The sequence below is a fragment of the Mytilus galloprovincialis genome, chromosome 8, assembly GCF_965363235.1.
Source record: "Mytilus galloprovincialis chromosome 8, xbMytGall1.hap1.1, whole genome shotgun sequence".
NCBI lineage: Eukaryota > Metazoa > Mollusca > Bivalvia > Mytilida > Mytilidae > Mytilus > Mytilus galloprovincialis.
The window spans coordinates 69,901,172-69,918,230 of record NC_134845.1 but is presented as its reverse complement, the minus strand read 5'-3'; the positions used below and the strand labels follow the sequence as shown (position 1 = coordinate 69,918,230).

The window sequence follows — 17,059 nt, the reverse complement described above, 5'->3', positions numbered from 1 at the left end:
AAATACTCGCCGGACTGCATCAGTTCACTCGAGTTAAGAGTTAGTCACCATTTCGGGGCAGTTCGCCAGAGTAAGTCACCTTTTTTGGTGCAATTATACTACTATAAAAAACAACGCGAAGCTAATTTACTTAACCTTTAAAGACTAACTCTGGGAACACATTTATTTTCATTTTACATTTGAAATTACTTTATTTTTGAACTTCATTTAAGAAAGTTTTCTGACTCCTGTGTTCTTTCCGATTTTGTTTAAATTAATACATTTATTGTACATTTGTGAATAAAATATAGTTTTCTTTTGACTAATTGTTTGTTGTTCAGCCATAATCTGATATCAGGTATCCCGATGGTGCAATGTCTAAATAACTATTAATTTTTACCCCCCAAAAAAATTAAGTTAGTTAATTATCAGACATATATCTTAAAAGGAAGCTTGAGAGTAAACGTAAATGGACAAAGTAACACAAAAAAGGAATATTCAATATTTTAGATTTTAAAAAAAAAAGCCTAAATTAGTAATGTTTCAGATCAAATATTTTAGATTTTATAAAAGTTCCATGATTCCATATAATCAACCTCTATTTTAACTGTAGAACAACTGGTAAAATAGAAATATACTGATATAAATTATGCATGTTCTGTACAGTAACATAACAGTTAATTTTAATTTTAGTGGTGTACATAGTAATGATAAATCCCAGACCATTAAATAACAATCTATATTTTTATTAATCCTTTTATTTTTTTTCTGTCAAGAAATAAATAAATAAGTAAACTATGTCCTTTTACCTTTTAACAGTAAATCTATTTCACTCCTTTTTAATCTGTGCGTTTTAAGATATTTTGACTAACATTATTATATGCTTAATGTACATAAAATAGTAGGTGTAAATATTTTTATTTTAGTGTTTTTTTACATTAATAAACGGTTTTAGGACAACAATAATCTTTTAAGGATTGTATATATTCTAATCTAGTCTGCTCCATGTTTTTAAACAGCAATAAATAAAAATAAGGGATTTTTTTATACCGTGTGACACGGGTGCTCCGTTGCGGAGGCATTGACTTAGAGAAGAAGGTCGAATAGGGGCGAAGTACTGGCCACTACACGTCCCGGGAGGTGTCGTTACCGACCCCCTCCGTTACACCTACAAAAAGGGTGCCCCCTGATCCACCTATGTTTGTATGGGACACATAGTATGTATTTTCAAGTAAAACATTTTTAAAGTCATAACCTCTTATACATTTAAGAGAAAGGACGCATGTTACAACCAAATGTTGTAAAATACTTCTGAGTACGTTGTGGTATACTATCTTTCAAAATTGTGCTAGAGGTATTTAGACATGTACTCTACTTTCATCAAAATCTCAAAACCAGGAAACAATCATAATGAAATTTGCAATGAGCAATATTCATTCAGGTAATTTGAATGCAATAATATTTAGATATGAAAACGTAACTTTAAATCCACACCCAACACAAAGGTAGTGGTAGGACACCGGGAAGTCTATTATAATTTATGGTGGAGGAAGCCGAAGTACTCGGAGAACCACCCGGGTACTCTGCCAGTCTCTGGTCTGGTTTATAATACCAGAGAAGTGTGTGGGAGGGTAAAAACCCTTGTCCTTGTGATGTAGAACTCGGGACCTTCAGCACTGTAGCAATCGTTCTAAAGCACCAGACTAGGAACCCACCTGTTTGATATCAGGTTTTATAATTCTACACTTCTTTGAAGAGAGAATGTTCTATTTCTCAATTTCTAGTGTTTAGTTCAACTTGGGTGCTTCGTGTTTCCCCTTATTTAAACACCTTATCGCTAATCCCGGCTAAACTTTTGACATCAACAACAATCACTTTTCCATTGTGGCGTCACATATTTTGTTTTATGACGTCAAAATTTTTCGGCAACCTGTGTGATATCCAGTAATGGCGGACAAATAATGTCCCAATTAAAAGAAAATTTGAAATTTGGAAAGAGGAGAAAAATCCAGAAAAATTTATATCACCACTAGGGAAAATGTACCAACAAACTGAAGATATGAAAGATACAGAATTGGTTGATATAGACAAGATAGAACCGCAGTATGAATACCAAGGTCTAGTATCAGTCATTAGAGCCCCTGACTACTGGCGTAACATAGGCAGCTCAAAATCCAGAACAACAGCCCAAATAGAGGAAGGAAAACAAATCATCTCGGAACAAGTCCAATCTCAAACACCATACACAGCAGTTGCTTTTACAGATGGGTCATGTTTAGGAAATCCAGGCCCCTGCGGTGCAGGAGCTATAATTTACATTAATGATAAAGAAGAAAAATTAAAAAGACCTGTCTCTAACAAAGGATCAATCTTGCTAGCTGAACTTATAGCAATAAAAATGGTTCTGGACTACATAGAATCTTTTTCAAAAGAGCAAATTAATACTTTAACTTTATTTTCGGACAGTCAGACAGCATTAGGTATCTTAACTCTCAATTGGAAAAGTGACAGCTATCATCAAACCATTAACGAAATCAAAGGGAAAATAAAAAATTTAAACGAACATGGATTTTTAATAAACTTAAACTGGACACCAGGACATGCCAACATAAAAGGAAATGACGAGGCAGACTCCTTGGCAAAAGAAGCTGCTAAAGAAGCAGAAACGCTAGCCAGTGATGACATAGTGTTTACAAAACAAGATGTAAAAAAAGCAGCTAGAAATTCTGTTACAAAAAATGGCAACGCAGATGGGAAAATAGTGATACTGGACGTCACTATTTCAGATTTCATCCTGAAGTTAAAGATAAAGTTAAAAAAGACTTCCCGTCAAAAAAAATGTACAACATAATCAACAGTTTACGAACAGGTTATTCTAAATTAAATGCATACCAATTTATAATAAACCAGCACATCAACTCGGAAACCTGTCATCACTGCAAACAAAAAGAAAATGTACAACACTACCTTTTTGAATGTGACCTGTATTCAGATGCTAGAGACAAATTATTTCATCAAATATACTTCATAACAGGACAAATTCCAACAGATCTAGACAATTTATTAACAATCAATTTGCCAAATGCAGAAAATATCAATCAACTATTAGCGGAGTACATAGAGGAAACAAACCGTTTTAGTGGATAATTTGATACAAATTTCTTTAAATTTTTTATATTTTTAATTTTTCATGCCATTTCAATAACCTAATAAACCATTTTTTAAATTTATTTCACTTCATACAATAATTCTATAATATTTTTAAAGCGCCACCTACAATATATAAGTACAAAGGAGAAACTACATTTGTGATAATTATTTTACAAGAGAGGATAATTTACAAGAGAGATTACTCTGTCATCACGACAAAGATTGAAGATTGAAATAGCGATAAGGTGTATTTTCTGTGTTTCGTGTTGGTACTTTCAATTTCTTGTGCTTGTCCTACAATTGATTACAAAGTTAATTCATAGTAGGTACGGAGATTGTTTTAAATTGTTTGTTCGGTAGATATTAATGACAGCTATCAATGCAAGTTAATTATTAGTACGAATACTATGAATATATTTCTTTTTCAAATCAGTTGAACTAGCAGACGCTAAAAGTTGACCACAGAATCTGCATGTCATTTAATAATGATCCCTAAGAATGTCTGATTAATAACTTCTAGTATTTTTTTCCTAAATACTTACAATTTAGTTGCTCATGCTTCGTTTTTCACCATTTATATTTTCTGTGCAAAGTATTTTCAACTTTTATTTCACATGTTTCCATGTTCATAGCCCCCTTTACCACCCTCATCATCATAAAGATATCAATTTATATTTTCTCTTGTCATGAATGGTAAGCTGGTAAACGGACAGAAAGTCACAGGACAAAAAGTCACAGGACATAAAGTCACAAATTTGATAGGACAAAAAGTCACAGGACATAAAGTCACAAATTTGATAGGACAAAAAGTCACAGGACAAAAAGTCACAGGACAAAAAGTCACAAATAATATTTTGACAAATGTTTAAATATATTTTGAAATATTGTATTTTTATTACATATATCTTCATTTTTAAGTTAAGGATATTGCTCATAAACCTTGATAAATGAAAATGTATTAAATTTTAATCATGCAAAGGATATGTTTATTGGCAAAATGAAGCCATTTAAGTACCAAGCCACTTTGACATTTTGTTTTCATAAGAATAACCTGATCATTATTGATATTTAATGAATGAATTTTAATTACAAAGTTGCTTCTTTTATAAAACTTCAAGAAAAATAAAAAAAAAAAATCTCAAAATAAGTGTTTTCTTGTTTAACATTGTTTAAAGAAAAATAAACTCATAACTGAATTTTGACTTTTTGTCCTGTGACTTTCTGACAGAATCTGTCCTAACATGCGTTAATTATTATATTTGCCACTTGAAGAGGGGTGCGTCTAAACACTGCTAAGGAGTCCTTAGTGCACTAAGGACTAGATGGGGTGCTGTTACATGTAATTTCTTTTCATATTATGGTAGAGAATGATATTTAATGGATAAATTTCAATTTTTGTATAAAAATAATCATAGATAAATAAGATATTCAACATTATTTAGACACGTGCCCGTATTTCTTTGATGTGCCGAAAATCAATGAACCGTTTGACACGTGTCAAATTACATAACTGATTACACGGGAATCATGCTATTTGTTGTGTTTAATGGACAAGATTGGTAAAGTTGGATACTAATAAATGAATTGTTGTTGAAATACTATTAATGTGTTGTTTTTTTTCAGAATGAAGAAATATTTTTTCTCAAGTGTATCTTGTAATTATTTTTTGTAAATAATAAATTTGTCTCTAGAACAACATATTATATCTAATGAAGGTTGTTTAATTTCATGTTCATATTAATAAATGACAGAATATATATATTTCTTTTAAATATTTTAATTCACATTTATATATATATATATATATATATATATATATACAGATATTTACATTACATTTCATAGCACTGAATATAAGACATTTAAATGTTCAAAATCGCGGCTGTGTTCGGGCAACCCTAGGTCTTTTTGTCTGGCATGGTTTCTTGGCAAGTCTTTGGGGTAACGGCATAGTAAAGTCATACAGAGTACTTGTCATAGTTTTTTCTTTTTCTGCAGTCAATCTTGACTTGTCACTGTCTTTCATAAGTTTATGAAAAAGACGATCTTTTTGGTCAGATGATTTTGTGAGCCAGCATTGATACAATAATTGGTGGCGCTTATAGTATCCAAACAGCAGGTAATTGCCTTGGCCTGTACAGTGCTCGTCTTAAGTCGGCAAACTTCAGCTTGACTAGTTCGTGGAGATTTTAACAAGTTCTGGTATGCTTTTTGGTTTCCAGTTACACATTATTTTATTTCATGTGGTGCACTTTTCAATATTTATTTTCTTATATGAAGACGTTAAGCAATGTATTGCTGGACAAAACGAAATCAATAAGATAATAAACTTTTTACTACATGCAACCACCCTTGTGCGTTTGCTATGGTACATTTTCATTTTTTTTTTCTTTTTTTTTAATTTACATATGAAGACGTTTGAGTAATGTATTTGAGGACAAAAAAAATCCATATGATAAAAAATATTTACTACATGTAACCAAACTTATTTAATTCAAGCTACATGTACAAGTAAACAGACGGATTTAGACAGCGATTATTTTTTTGCGTATGCTATGGTTCATTTTCAAAATTTCTTATCATATGAAGAACACGTTTGAGTAATATATTTCTGAACAAAAACGATCGAGTTCAATACGATAATAAATTTTTACTACATGCAACCAATATTAAAAAAGATGTGATAGGGTTGGCGATGAGACAACTATTCACAAGAGACAAAATGACACAGAAATTAATAACTATAAGTTACCCTACGGCCTTCAACAGTGAGTAATTCACATACGAGTAAAGCACATACCACATAGCCTGTGGAACATTTGAAAAACATTTATCTCTTTCATATTTATATATTTGAAATAAAACCTAATCTGACTAAAATTCGTTAAATGATTATTTTGAACTTCTTTTACTTTTAGAAAAAAAAATGTCAAACAATTTCAAATAAATAAGTACCGTATGAAGCCTTTGTAAACTGATATCAAACTGGTTAAAAACTAGTGGTTTTGATAAACCCCAAGGACGCCACATGAATTTTTTTTCTCTCAATTCAATCGTTATTCGTACTAGAACGTATAAAGCAGTAATAGAAAGTGTAAAAATAAAAATCATGATTTATAGTATTTTTTCGGAATTTACTCATGTTTTAGTGAAGCCATTTGTATATACACGCATCTTTGTCGGAATTTAAATAAAAACAATAAAGTTATAAATATATATATTCATTTTGTCTTCATGTCTCTTACATAAACATTTTACCAAGCTGACCACACCCTTTGTCCCTTACTTATTACTTGACGCATATCAAAGTAAAACCTATGGCAAATAACTTTGTCGGGAAATAAATGAAACAAAATAAAAATTATTTGTCCTTTTAATCATTTTAAATAAAAACAACACATTTTATTATGATAATCAAGTATTAATCTTTTCGATACAATTGTTAATTACTTAAATTAAAGAATATGAAACGCAACAGGAAACCATAAGAAACCGAAAGCATTTTTTTAGTTTTATTTTATTGCAAAATCTGCTTAAAATAATCTGAACAGTATACTTTTTCTTAAAATCCATCTTAACTCATTGGCCCCTGTTGACACAGATATGCGTCATTTTTACTTTCGTTTTGCTCTCTGGTGACGCATATGTGCGTCAATCGGAACAACTCGGCCTTTCTGGTTGCACGAAGAAATAACTATTGTACTGCGTAGCGAGAATGGCCGAGTAGTTACGATTGATATGTGCGTCTGAATCCGCCATTTTGTATTTTCCGAATGACGCATATAAGCGTCATTTTGGTTGGGTCCCGTTTTTGTTAAACCTCTGCTGATTGGTTCCTAGTAGGAGCATGGCTTTAGAGTCACATGATTCTCTAATGAATATTAATAAGATTTAACACGTGGCACAGTTTTCATTCACAAAATACACATTGGAATTTCACTACAAAGTCATCGATCTGTGAAACGTAAACAATGGCCTTGTGAAAATGAGAAAAGTGGACGTTGCAAACAATGTTTTTCTAACTAAGGGAGAAATATATGAAAAATTTTTACAGTACAAAACTACGATAGAGTGCAATAAACAATGAAATAAAAACAAAAGTAAGAATGTATTAATTTTTATTTTACTTATTTATAAAATATAACATATTATTGAAACAAAAAACAAAACACAACAATTATATCTATTTGATAAATATTTTTAATTATTTTTTTAAATACACCCTATGTTTACAATCTATGGCAGCCATTTTCCTTCAGGGAGAGAGATGCTGCTGTTGAAAATCTTATCAGGAATACAGTGAAGTTTTCTAAAAATAGATTCAGGGGGCAATGAGTTAAATGTAACAGTATTATAAAACTCCTAAATATGTGCTTGTTTTGAAAACAATTAGTACAATTTATTCAGAAATTTCCATATTTTCTTCATTGATACAGGATAGCATAATCGTTGTATCTTGATGTTTTAGCCAAAAAAAATGTATTTATATTTGGTTTTGGAATTAAAATCTTTAAAATAGGCACCATGTGATATTTGTGACCTGTACACCATCTACATGGTTTCCACATTTTAACCTACTTTAGTGGGCTAAAATCAATAAAGTACTTCCTTTCAAGTCATGCATGGTAAAAGTTTACTTCTCCTTTGACAAGTTTATTGCGTTTCTGAAAAGTGTTTGCAGAACATGTATAAAAAAAAATAATTAAAAATTGTGACAAAGACACCAACTTTGTACATTCCAAGTGTAACGGTATATTAACATGTATTTTTTATTAAATTATCTTTAATCACCTAAAATATCCAGTAATATTTACTGCTGAAGCAAAATCAATCCAACGAGCATCGGCATAATGATAAGAGACGTAATGTCTATTGAATTTTCCAAGGACCCTTTACATCGTTATCAGGAAACAAAGTGTGTTATAACGTCTGTCAAATCTGAAATCGATTTTGTCAAGTCATTGGGCATTTATTTTCACACAAGATCGTATGTAACATTATGCACATAGGAAAAATAATAGACCCCCGGCGCAATCTCTTTGAAAATTGTATTTTCCTTTTTTAAAAAAGACGAAACAAGTCTACAGATTATGTTTGCTAACATCCCGTTGGAAACAAAAACAATGTTTAGACTTAGTATTTCATACATCCGGCCGTAAGGGCGTGATCACATGTTTAGTCACATGTTTCACGTATGACCGCAAATGATTAGAACTTAACGACAAAAACAATTTTAATAAAAAAAAGGAAATAACTGGACTTCTGTTTTGTTTGAAATGTAACGCATAACGATAACGTCATTTTCTAACTTGATTGTTACGAAGAACAAAACTAGAATGTAAATCATCTCTGATTTACCTGTTTGAACATCTCGCGATAGTTCATATTTGCATATTGTTATAAAGAATTCTATTACAACAAAGCAGATTACATCATCTAAAATTTGCGTTACGAAAATGGAAACCAAAGTAACGCTAGTGTTCTTACACCTGCTACAGAAATACTTATAGTTCTCGGCATTTTCTTCTGACTATTCTTATTGGTCGATGTTCTTTATTATTTGAAAGCAAAAGTTACGAATTTGCCGGTGACGATTATCTATAAATCAGTCAGCGTTATGCACTTCGGAAGCGAAAAGTAACGCGAGAAACGACACAAAAATACGGTCGTATAATCTTTAAAATTTGTTAATTTCAAATTTTTTTCTAGGGAAGAGTAGCATACACTTGTATGTTGATAAAAATAAAGGCATCTTTAGATGTAGTTACAACTTTTCTTACAGTAATACACATTTTTATCACTTTTCTATAGTTATAGGAAACGAGCCCAATAGCAAATTATGGTCCATATACATGTGTACAGGTAAAGTGGCGCAAATGAGTTCAGAATATTGGCGCAATTGATACATTTGGAAAACAAAATTTTGGCGCAAATGATACCCCTGAAAAACGGTAATTGGCGCAAAACAATGCAAAAGGAGTGTTGCCGTTTTTTTTTTATGAGAACAGGTAATAAGTCATTTTTGTATCTGTATGAATTCTGTGGGTTTTTTTAAACAAAGAAAGAAATTAAAACAAACACGAGTATAATTATTTTATTACTTTTATAACACAAATTCAACTTTGGATTCAAGCAAGCATAATATAACAAATTATACAACAACACTAAATCAAATCACACATTGTAGCAACAATCATTGTATATAAGTCTATTAAAGTTTATCATCTATTCTACGTGAAGAAGATGGAAGGCTGCATCACCAAACTCTATTGTAGTTACTTCTTGGTTGCGGTGTCTAAGTTTAAGTTCGTCTAATCTGATGTTGATTTCTACATACTTCTTCTTGGGGGCTGCTCTCTTCCCACCGGCTGAGTTCTTAGCTTGCAAAAATGATTCGGATTTTTTTAGCTTGGATAACTCAGTCAATTAAAGTTAATCAAATCTGATTACCTAAACAATATATGCATGAGTATATCAAATATGTTATACTTTGAAAACAAATACAGGTAAATCTTAGGTGAAATTCTAATTAACCTTGATTGCTATAAAAACAAATTATTTATCAAAACATCTATTGTTATTTGCAAGTGGGAATAGAAGGAATAGTATTTTTAAAAAGTGGGAATAGGAGGAAGACACCCCCTTATTAGGCCCCTTCACCTTTGTAAATGTATTTACGCTGTCTGAGACCCAATAACATATACTATAAGTGAATATATCATGTATATTGATTAATAATATTATATGGTCATTTTTTGTGACTTGTATGCTTTTATGTGATTAATTTGAAATTTTTATAGAATTTTAACTTAAGTTTTATAGTTTTTATTTCTGGATATGGATTGTTCATGTGTAGATATTTATCCTTATGTTTATGTAATTTATGTTGCTTCTTATTATGTCGATCAGATTCAATATGTGACACTTTATTAAACTAAATACTTACTCAACAACCTTCTTTTAAAATATATACCGGTAAATGATTAACACCTGTAAAAACAAATTAAAGTGTCCATTATGTCCACATAGACAAAAATAGAATTGAGAATGCATTAAATGGGGAATGTGTCAAAGAGACAACAACCCGACCATAGAGCAGACAACAGCCGAAGGCAACCAACAGGTCTTCAATGACTGCTTGATCATTAAATAATCACCATTTGTTAATTTCGTTTTCTTAATTAGAAATATGTCATTCAGTGTTTTGAGCTCATATATTAAAAAAAAAAAAAAATGTTTTTCTCTTTACAGAGAAAGCACATATACCATGTATACATTTACATTCAAAGTAAATTTGTCAAATAAAATTATGTTGTCAACCAATACAAATATTACACTACTCCTGTTCTAAGTTCTTATGAATGACATGCATGACATGTTTATGTTTAAGATAAATGAGAAAAACACAATTAAAATGTATTCACATTTTGCTCATATTAGCTTTTTAGCTCACCGGTTCGGAAGGGCCCAATGTGAGATAATGCCATCACTTGGCGTCCATCCTCTGTCGACATTGTCTGTCATGGTAAACTATTTAAAAAATCTTCTCCTCTGAAACTACTTCATGTACTTGGCCAAATACCTTCAAACTTTAACTAAATGTTCATAAGGGTATCTACATGTAGTTTATAAATTGTATTAGAAATTTTGATCCATTGACAAACATGACCATCATGGCAAAAAATAGAACATAGGGGTCAAATGCACACTAAAGCTTTTAGAGCAAATCTGACATTGGGTACAATTCTTCAATTGGTCAAGATTTATCAGCCCTTAAATTTTCAGACGAATCGAACAACACATTGTTGGGTTGCTGCCATTTAGTTGGTAGTTTTAAGGAAATTTTGCAGTTTTTATACGACCGCAAAAATTTTTGGTCGTATATTGATATGAGGTTGGTGTCATCGTCGTCCGAAGACATTTGGTTTTCTCACTATAACTTTTGTCTAAGTAAACAGAAATCTATGAAATTTAAAACAAGGTTTATGACCATAAAAGGAAGGTTGGAATTGATTATGGGAGTTTTGGTCCCAACAGTTTAGGAATTAGGGGCCAAAAGGGTCCCAAACTAAACTTTGTTTGGTTTCATCAAAAAATGAATTATTGGGGTTCTTTGATATGCCAAATCTAACCGTGTATTTAGATTCTTAATTTTTGGTCCTGTTTTCAAATTGTTTTACATTAAAGTCCAAAGGGTCCAAAATTAAACTGAGTTTAATTTTAATAAAAAATCAATTCTTGGGGTTCTTTGATATGCTGAATCTAAACATGTACTTAGATTTTTGATTATAGGACCAGTTTTCATGTTGGTCCAAATCGGGGTCCAAAATTAAACTTTGAATATGTGGGGTTCTTCAATATGCTGAATCTAACCATGTACATGTATTTAGATTTTTAATATTTGGGCCCTGTTATCAAATTGGTCCACATTGAGGTCTAAAGGGTCTAAAGTTGAACATTATTTGATTTCATAACAAAGTGAATTCTTGGAGTTCTATGATATGCTGAATCTAACCATGTATTTAGATTTTGGATATTGGACCATAATAGGTAAATGTCCAATTTAAATTTTTTAAGTTTTCAAGTTTAAGTTCTCAGACCACATTCATTCTGTGTTAGAAACCTATGTTGTGTCAACTATTTAATCACAATCCAAATTCAGAGCTGTATCAAGCTTAAATGTTGTGTCCATACTTGCCCCAACTGTTCAGGGTTCGACCTCTGCGGTCATATAAAGCTGCGCCCTGCAGGGCATCTGGTTTGTTATTACATGTATCTTGGATATTATTATAGATAGATATAAACTGTAAACAGCAATAATGTTCAGCAAAGTAAGATCTACAAAAAATTTTATAAGACCATAATTGTCAATTGACTCCTTAAGGAGTTATTGCCCTTTCAAGACAATTTTAAACAATTTGTTCATCAAGTTTGCTAACATTTAAAAATCTTCTCCTCTGAAACTACTGAGCCAATTACCTTCAAACTTTAAATAAATGTTCCTTAGTGTATCTTGTTTATAAATTGTATCCGAAGTTTTGATCCATTGACAAACATGGCCGCCATGGCTAAAATTAGAACAAGAGAGTCAAATGCAGTTTTTGGCTTATACATGTATCTCAAAAACTAAAAATAGGTCAAGATCTATCGGCCCTGAAATTATCAGACAAATCAAAACAACCCATTGTTGGGTTGCTGCCACTGACTTGGTAGTTTTAACAAAATTTTGCAGTTTTTTGTTATTATCTTGAATATTATTATAGATAGATATAAACTGTAAGCAGCATTAATGTTCAGCAAAGTAAGATCTGCACAAAAGTTAGTATAACCAAAATTGTCAATTGACCCCTTAAGGAGTTATTGTCCTTTAAAGATAATTTTACACAATTTGTTCATCAAGTTTGCTTGACATTTAAAAATCTTCTCCTCTGACATACAGGTGAGCGATTCAGGCTCTAGTTTATGTGAGGATCAAATGTTTTAAAAAGTTTGTTTTCAAGACGATAGTATACACCATGTGTCATGTGTGTATGTACACTGTAATCAATTGTAATCTAAAGTAACCAGTTACATTTGAATTCAGGTGTAATTGTAATGGAATAGATTACATCAAATTCTAAAGCAAATTAAAGTAATTGTAATTTAATTGATAACATTTAAAAGTAAACAACCCCATCCATTTTTAGGAAAAAGTATATATTATTCCTGACTGACAAAAAGAAGGGACTGTTAATGCATGTAACTATGTAAAACCTTTAACAATGAGTAAGATATATATATTTATATATTATAGATCTTTTATATTTTTATATTCCAGATTGATATAGAAATCACCAATACTGTATTTATTTGAGGATGCATATATATGCTACATGTACTTTAAAATCAGAGTTTCCTATCTGGAGGTAGTAAATGCACTCGGAAAGAAAAATGCAACAACTTCTCGTATAATATTAAGTAGAAGCAGTATGAAGAATGACATATTTTAGTATCTGTCTGTTTTTTGTTTTATTTTTGGTAAGTTTATTATAATTCAGTTTTGTATAATTTCATTGGTGAGTGTCATGACAACCAAAAAGTTTATGTATTCTTAAAGTGAAAAAGTATTTGAAGTCCTACACAGGAAATATTGTCCTGTGTGGGTTTGTTTCCCCTGTCTACTAAAGTAGGGGCACATAATATATTTTTCCTTTTTAGATGCATGCATTCATTCTAAAAAGTCTGTCCAATATATCATGTTTAGATATAAGATGTGGTATGAGTGTCAATGAGAAATCTCTCCATCCAAGTCACAATTTGTAAATGTAAACCATTATAAGTCAAAAGACGGCCTTCAACAAGGAGCTTTGACCCTACAACAAGCTAAAAAGGGTCTCAAAAATGACTAGTGTAAAATAATTCTGACAGGAAAAACAACAATATATAACAACTACATGTATATATATAGTACTAAACGAGAAACACTTATAATGAACCACATCAACAAACATATATATATATATACAATGTATACACGTTATATCGCTAAAGTTATGCTTGAGGTTACAAATTTACCATCAAGTTATGGAAAACATGGTAAAAAATACCTTAAAAATCAGTTCACATGTTTATCAGGTTTATTATATATATATATATACCCTGTATGTCATTCGCAAAATATAAGCTAGAATAAATGTTTTGACCTCGATTTCCCTGGATCACTAGAAATGGAAATGTGATAAAGCATTTTGCCAAAATGGACGAATTTATTTCTTTGACATATTTTACTAGGGACATTTTTATAGTGCATTTAACAGGAAAAAATAGTACCAGTAACCCTATGGATGTATATAAAATTTTGTTGATGTATTACGTTGTCCTTTCATGCTTAAACTAACTATCATTCTTCTAGCTGTACATTCACCATGTTTACTGTAAACTTGAAAATGTACACTAGAATGTGATTTTACTTTAAAAAAACAAGTGTTTTTCTACAATTCATTTTTTTTTATTTATGTTTTTAGCATGAAGCTGCATGTTTAAAGTTCAAAGGTGGAGATTTCATTTTATTGGACGGTGAACCAGAGAATTTGTAAGTTAACAAAGTATTGTGAATTTTGAATTGAAATAGTTTTGAACAGTATGCATGGGTAATAGGCATTCTGAAGGACACTTAACATCAAGAAATATATTTATTACATTGCAATTGGTTGCAATGAATAACTGATTTCCATGTGAAATAAAACTCGGTTATATCACTTTGCTGACGTCATACAACAAAATGTGTTGTCAAGATGTTGCCAATGTGTAGAACATGTAGAAAAAGATTTCATTCCTTACATATTCTTCTTCTTAAAAGCAGGTTTAAAAGCTTTTTTTTTAAAAAAGCAACTAAAATCCTTAACATTCATATAACTAGTACATTAACATGTTCTTGTCCTGAAAATGGATTTAACTATCAACTGGTTGAATACAGCCAACCATCAAGTGTATCCCAAACTCTTTCTAACCAACAAAATGTTACTAAAAATAATTTGGTTATGCAGAACTATTATAAGGTTTTTAGTTGAATGTAAATAGTCAAAAGTTCAAATTTCTTATACAGTCAGACAAACCCTCAAAGATTTGATATAGACTGTCTATTATATGTAATATCCCTGATTTTTTTTCTTCAGGTTGTATGAAAATACATTTGTGCACGAATGGCAGTTATGCAGGGTGAACACCAGTGTTATAAGCCCTTATGAGTATACAAAAAAAGGATACATCAATGAAAAATGTTCCAACAAAAACTGGGACAACAAACATTCTTATTTAAAATATGCTTGGTTTTATGCTGGTGTACCAGACACAGAGATTCCAAGTAAGTAACTGTAAATTCAGAAATTGTTGTGTGCATTTATAATTGAGATTTTGTCTTTTTGGACTAAAATCATGAAAATGCAACTTTTATTTTCGCATTATTGTGAAAAATCCTGTTTGCTGTAAATTCAGAAATTATTGTAAAAAATGTCTCAGGGTAACTTGCATTTTGACATTTTTTATCTGAATTAAACAGGATTTGTCTCAATATTGCAAAGGTTAAAATTACATTTTAGTCTAAAATGACAAAATCGCACTAATAAATGCACGCAACAATTTCTAAATTTACAGTAATTCATATAAAAAAGATTACAATGCGAATTTGAATTATTCCGATTATAACCCTGACACATTTTTCCCAATAATAAAAACATCATAATAATTTCTAAATTTACAGTTCATATTTATGTATAAGTATTTCCTTTTAGAACATTAGTTGTTGATTCAGCATTATTTGTAGGATACCAATTTCAATTGATTTCATGACTAAATAAAAAATTTAATGTAATTATAAATTGTAACATAAGTATTTTATTTACATATTTTATTATGATATTTCAGCCTGTGATCCCTTGTCAGCTGCTGACAGTTATTCTTGGAACTGTGAGAAAAACCTACTCCCAAATGAAGTAACCCCATATAGGAATTGCACACCAGTGTGTAATGAAGGATATACATTACAACACAATGTGACGGCTAGATGTAGTGTCAACCTGACATGGACTTGGTTTGGAGATAAGGATAAACAGTTTTGTGATAAGATGTTTTTACCAGGTATTTACAAAATTCAGTATTTAAGTGACCATAAATTGGAAATTGATAATCATGATGAATGGTTGATATAAAAAAAAAATCCAAAGAGAACATATACTGGTATATGTGTAAAGTTTTTAAAATTTTAGATGATGAAGAACACTTTTACCTTCATTGCAAAATCAGCTGTAATATTAGAATGCAATTAAAAAACCCATTATCCTAACTTAAACCTGCTTGACTACATCCTAAAACTATTTTTAGATCCCAATAAAGATATCTGATCTTATGTTGTGGGCTTTATAAAGTAATCCATAGTGTTTTATATTTTGCTATAAAGTTATATTAAAAATTATTAAACTTGAGGCTTTAGCTGTAATGGAGGGGGCATTAAATGTTACTCTTGCCATCTCTCTGTGGTAAGTATGTCCAAAATAAGTTTCAATTCTCTAATTTTAGTTTGCCTCAAATAAATGTTATGAAACTTATACACAATGCTCAAAGAGGAGCGAAAGATACCAGATGGACAGTCATACTCATAGATCGAAAATAAACTGACAACACCATGGCTTTTAAAGAAAAAAGACAAAAGACAAATAGTACACAAGACACAATATAGAAAACTAAAGACTAAGCAACACAAACTACGCCAAAAACTGAGGGTGATCTCAGGTGCTTTGAAATGGTAAGCAGATCCTACTCCACATGTGGCACATGTCATGCTGCTCATTTTGTTACAAACCCAGTAAATAATCTAATTCGGTAGGTCACATTCATGAAAATGGAATGGGATTGTAGTTACGAGATAAGGAACATATCTGATATCTTGATATCAAGTGAAAAGAATATTTACCATAATAGTCAACCAACTAATGTGACAGCGTCCATACAATTTACAAATTATTTATAATAACACTAGGGTCTGATAAATTTTCAATTTGGAAGCTTCAATTTCATGCTCTTGAGTTATGTCCCTTTATAACATTTTATGCAAGAGAGTCATCATCTCTGTCCCATGGACACATTCTCCTATTTTTTGTCTTCATATTTTGTCTCGACCTTACATTTACTGATTTACAGGCCACAAATAAGTCAACCCCTGATATATGTTATGATAGTTATTGACCTTAAATGATGATTTGTATCATATCATGTTTTTTCAGTTCTGTCTATTATCTTCAAAAGTATTATAAATGGATAGAAATTATAAAATCAAAATTAATAAAAACAAGGCTTTGTAGACATGGCAGAAATTGTCAGTTAACTTCTTATAGTTATTTCCCTTTAATAACAATTTATTCATGTACTTGTTTTCATGATGCATATTATCATGATT

General features: G+C 30.8%; 1 protein-coding gene across 2 annotated transcripts in view; it reads left to right on the top strand.

Annotated features, from left to right (window-relative positions):
* The first annotated feature begins 1,338 nt into the window (after positions 1-1,338).
* The window catches only part of LOC143042468 (uncharacterized), a 37,197-nt gene continuing 21,476 nt past the window's right edge, over positions 1,339-17,059 (top strand). The window contains exons 1-5 of one of the 2 annotated variants that reach the window (XM_076214766.1): positions 1,339-1,420; positions 12,947-13,146; positions 14,133-14,200; positions 14,784-14,971; positions 15,532-15,744. In XM_076214766.1, the coding sequence (XP_076070881.1) occupies positions 13,105-13,146; positions 14,133-14,200; positions 14,784-14,971; positions 15,532-15,744 (511 nt within the window). In that variant the 5' untranslated portion in view covers positions 1,339-1,420; positions 12,947-13,104. Of the gene's footprint in view, positions 1,421-7,149; positions 7,230-12,946; positions 13,147-14,132; positions 14,201-14,783; positions 14,972-15,531; positions 15,745-17,059 lie in introns of those variants that run through there. The other variant, XM_076214767.1, reaches the window with a different exon arrangement.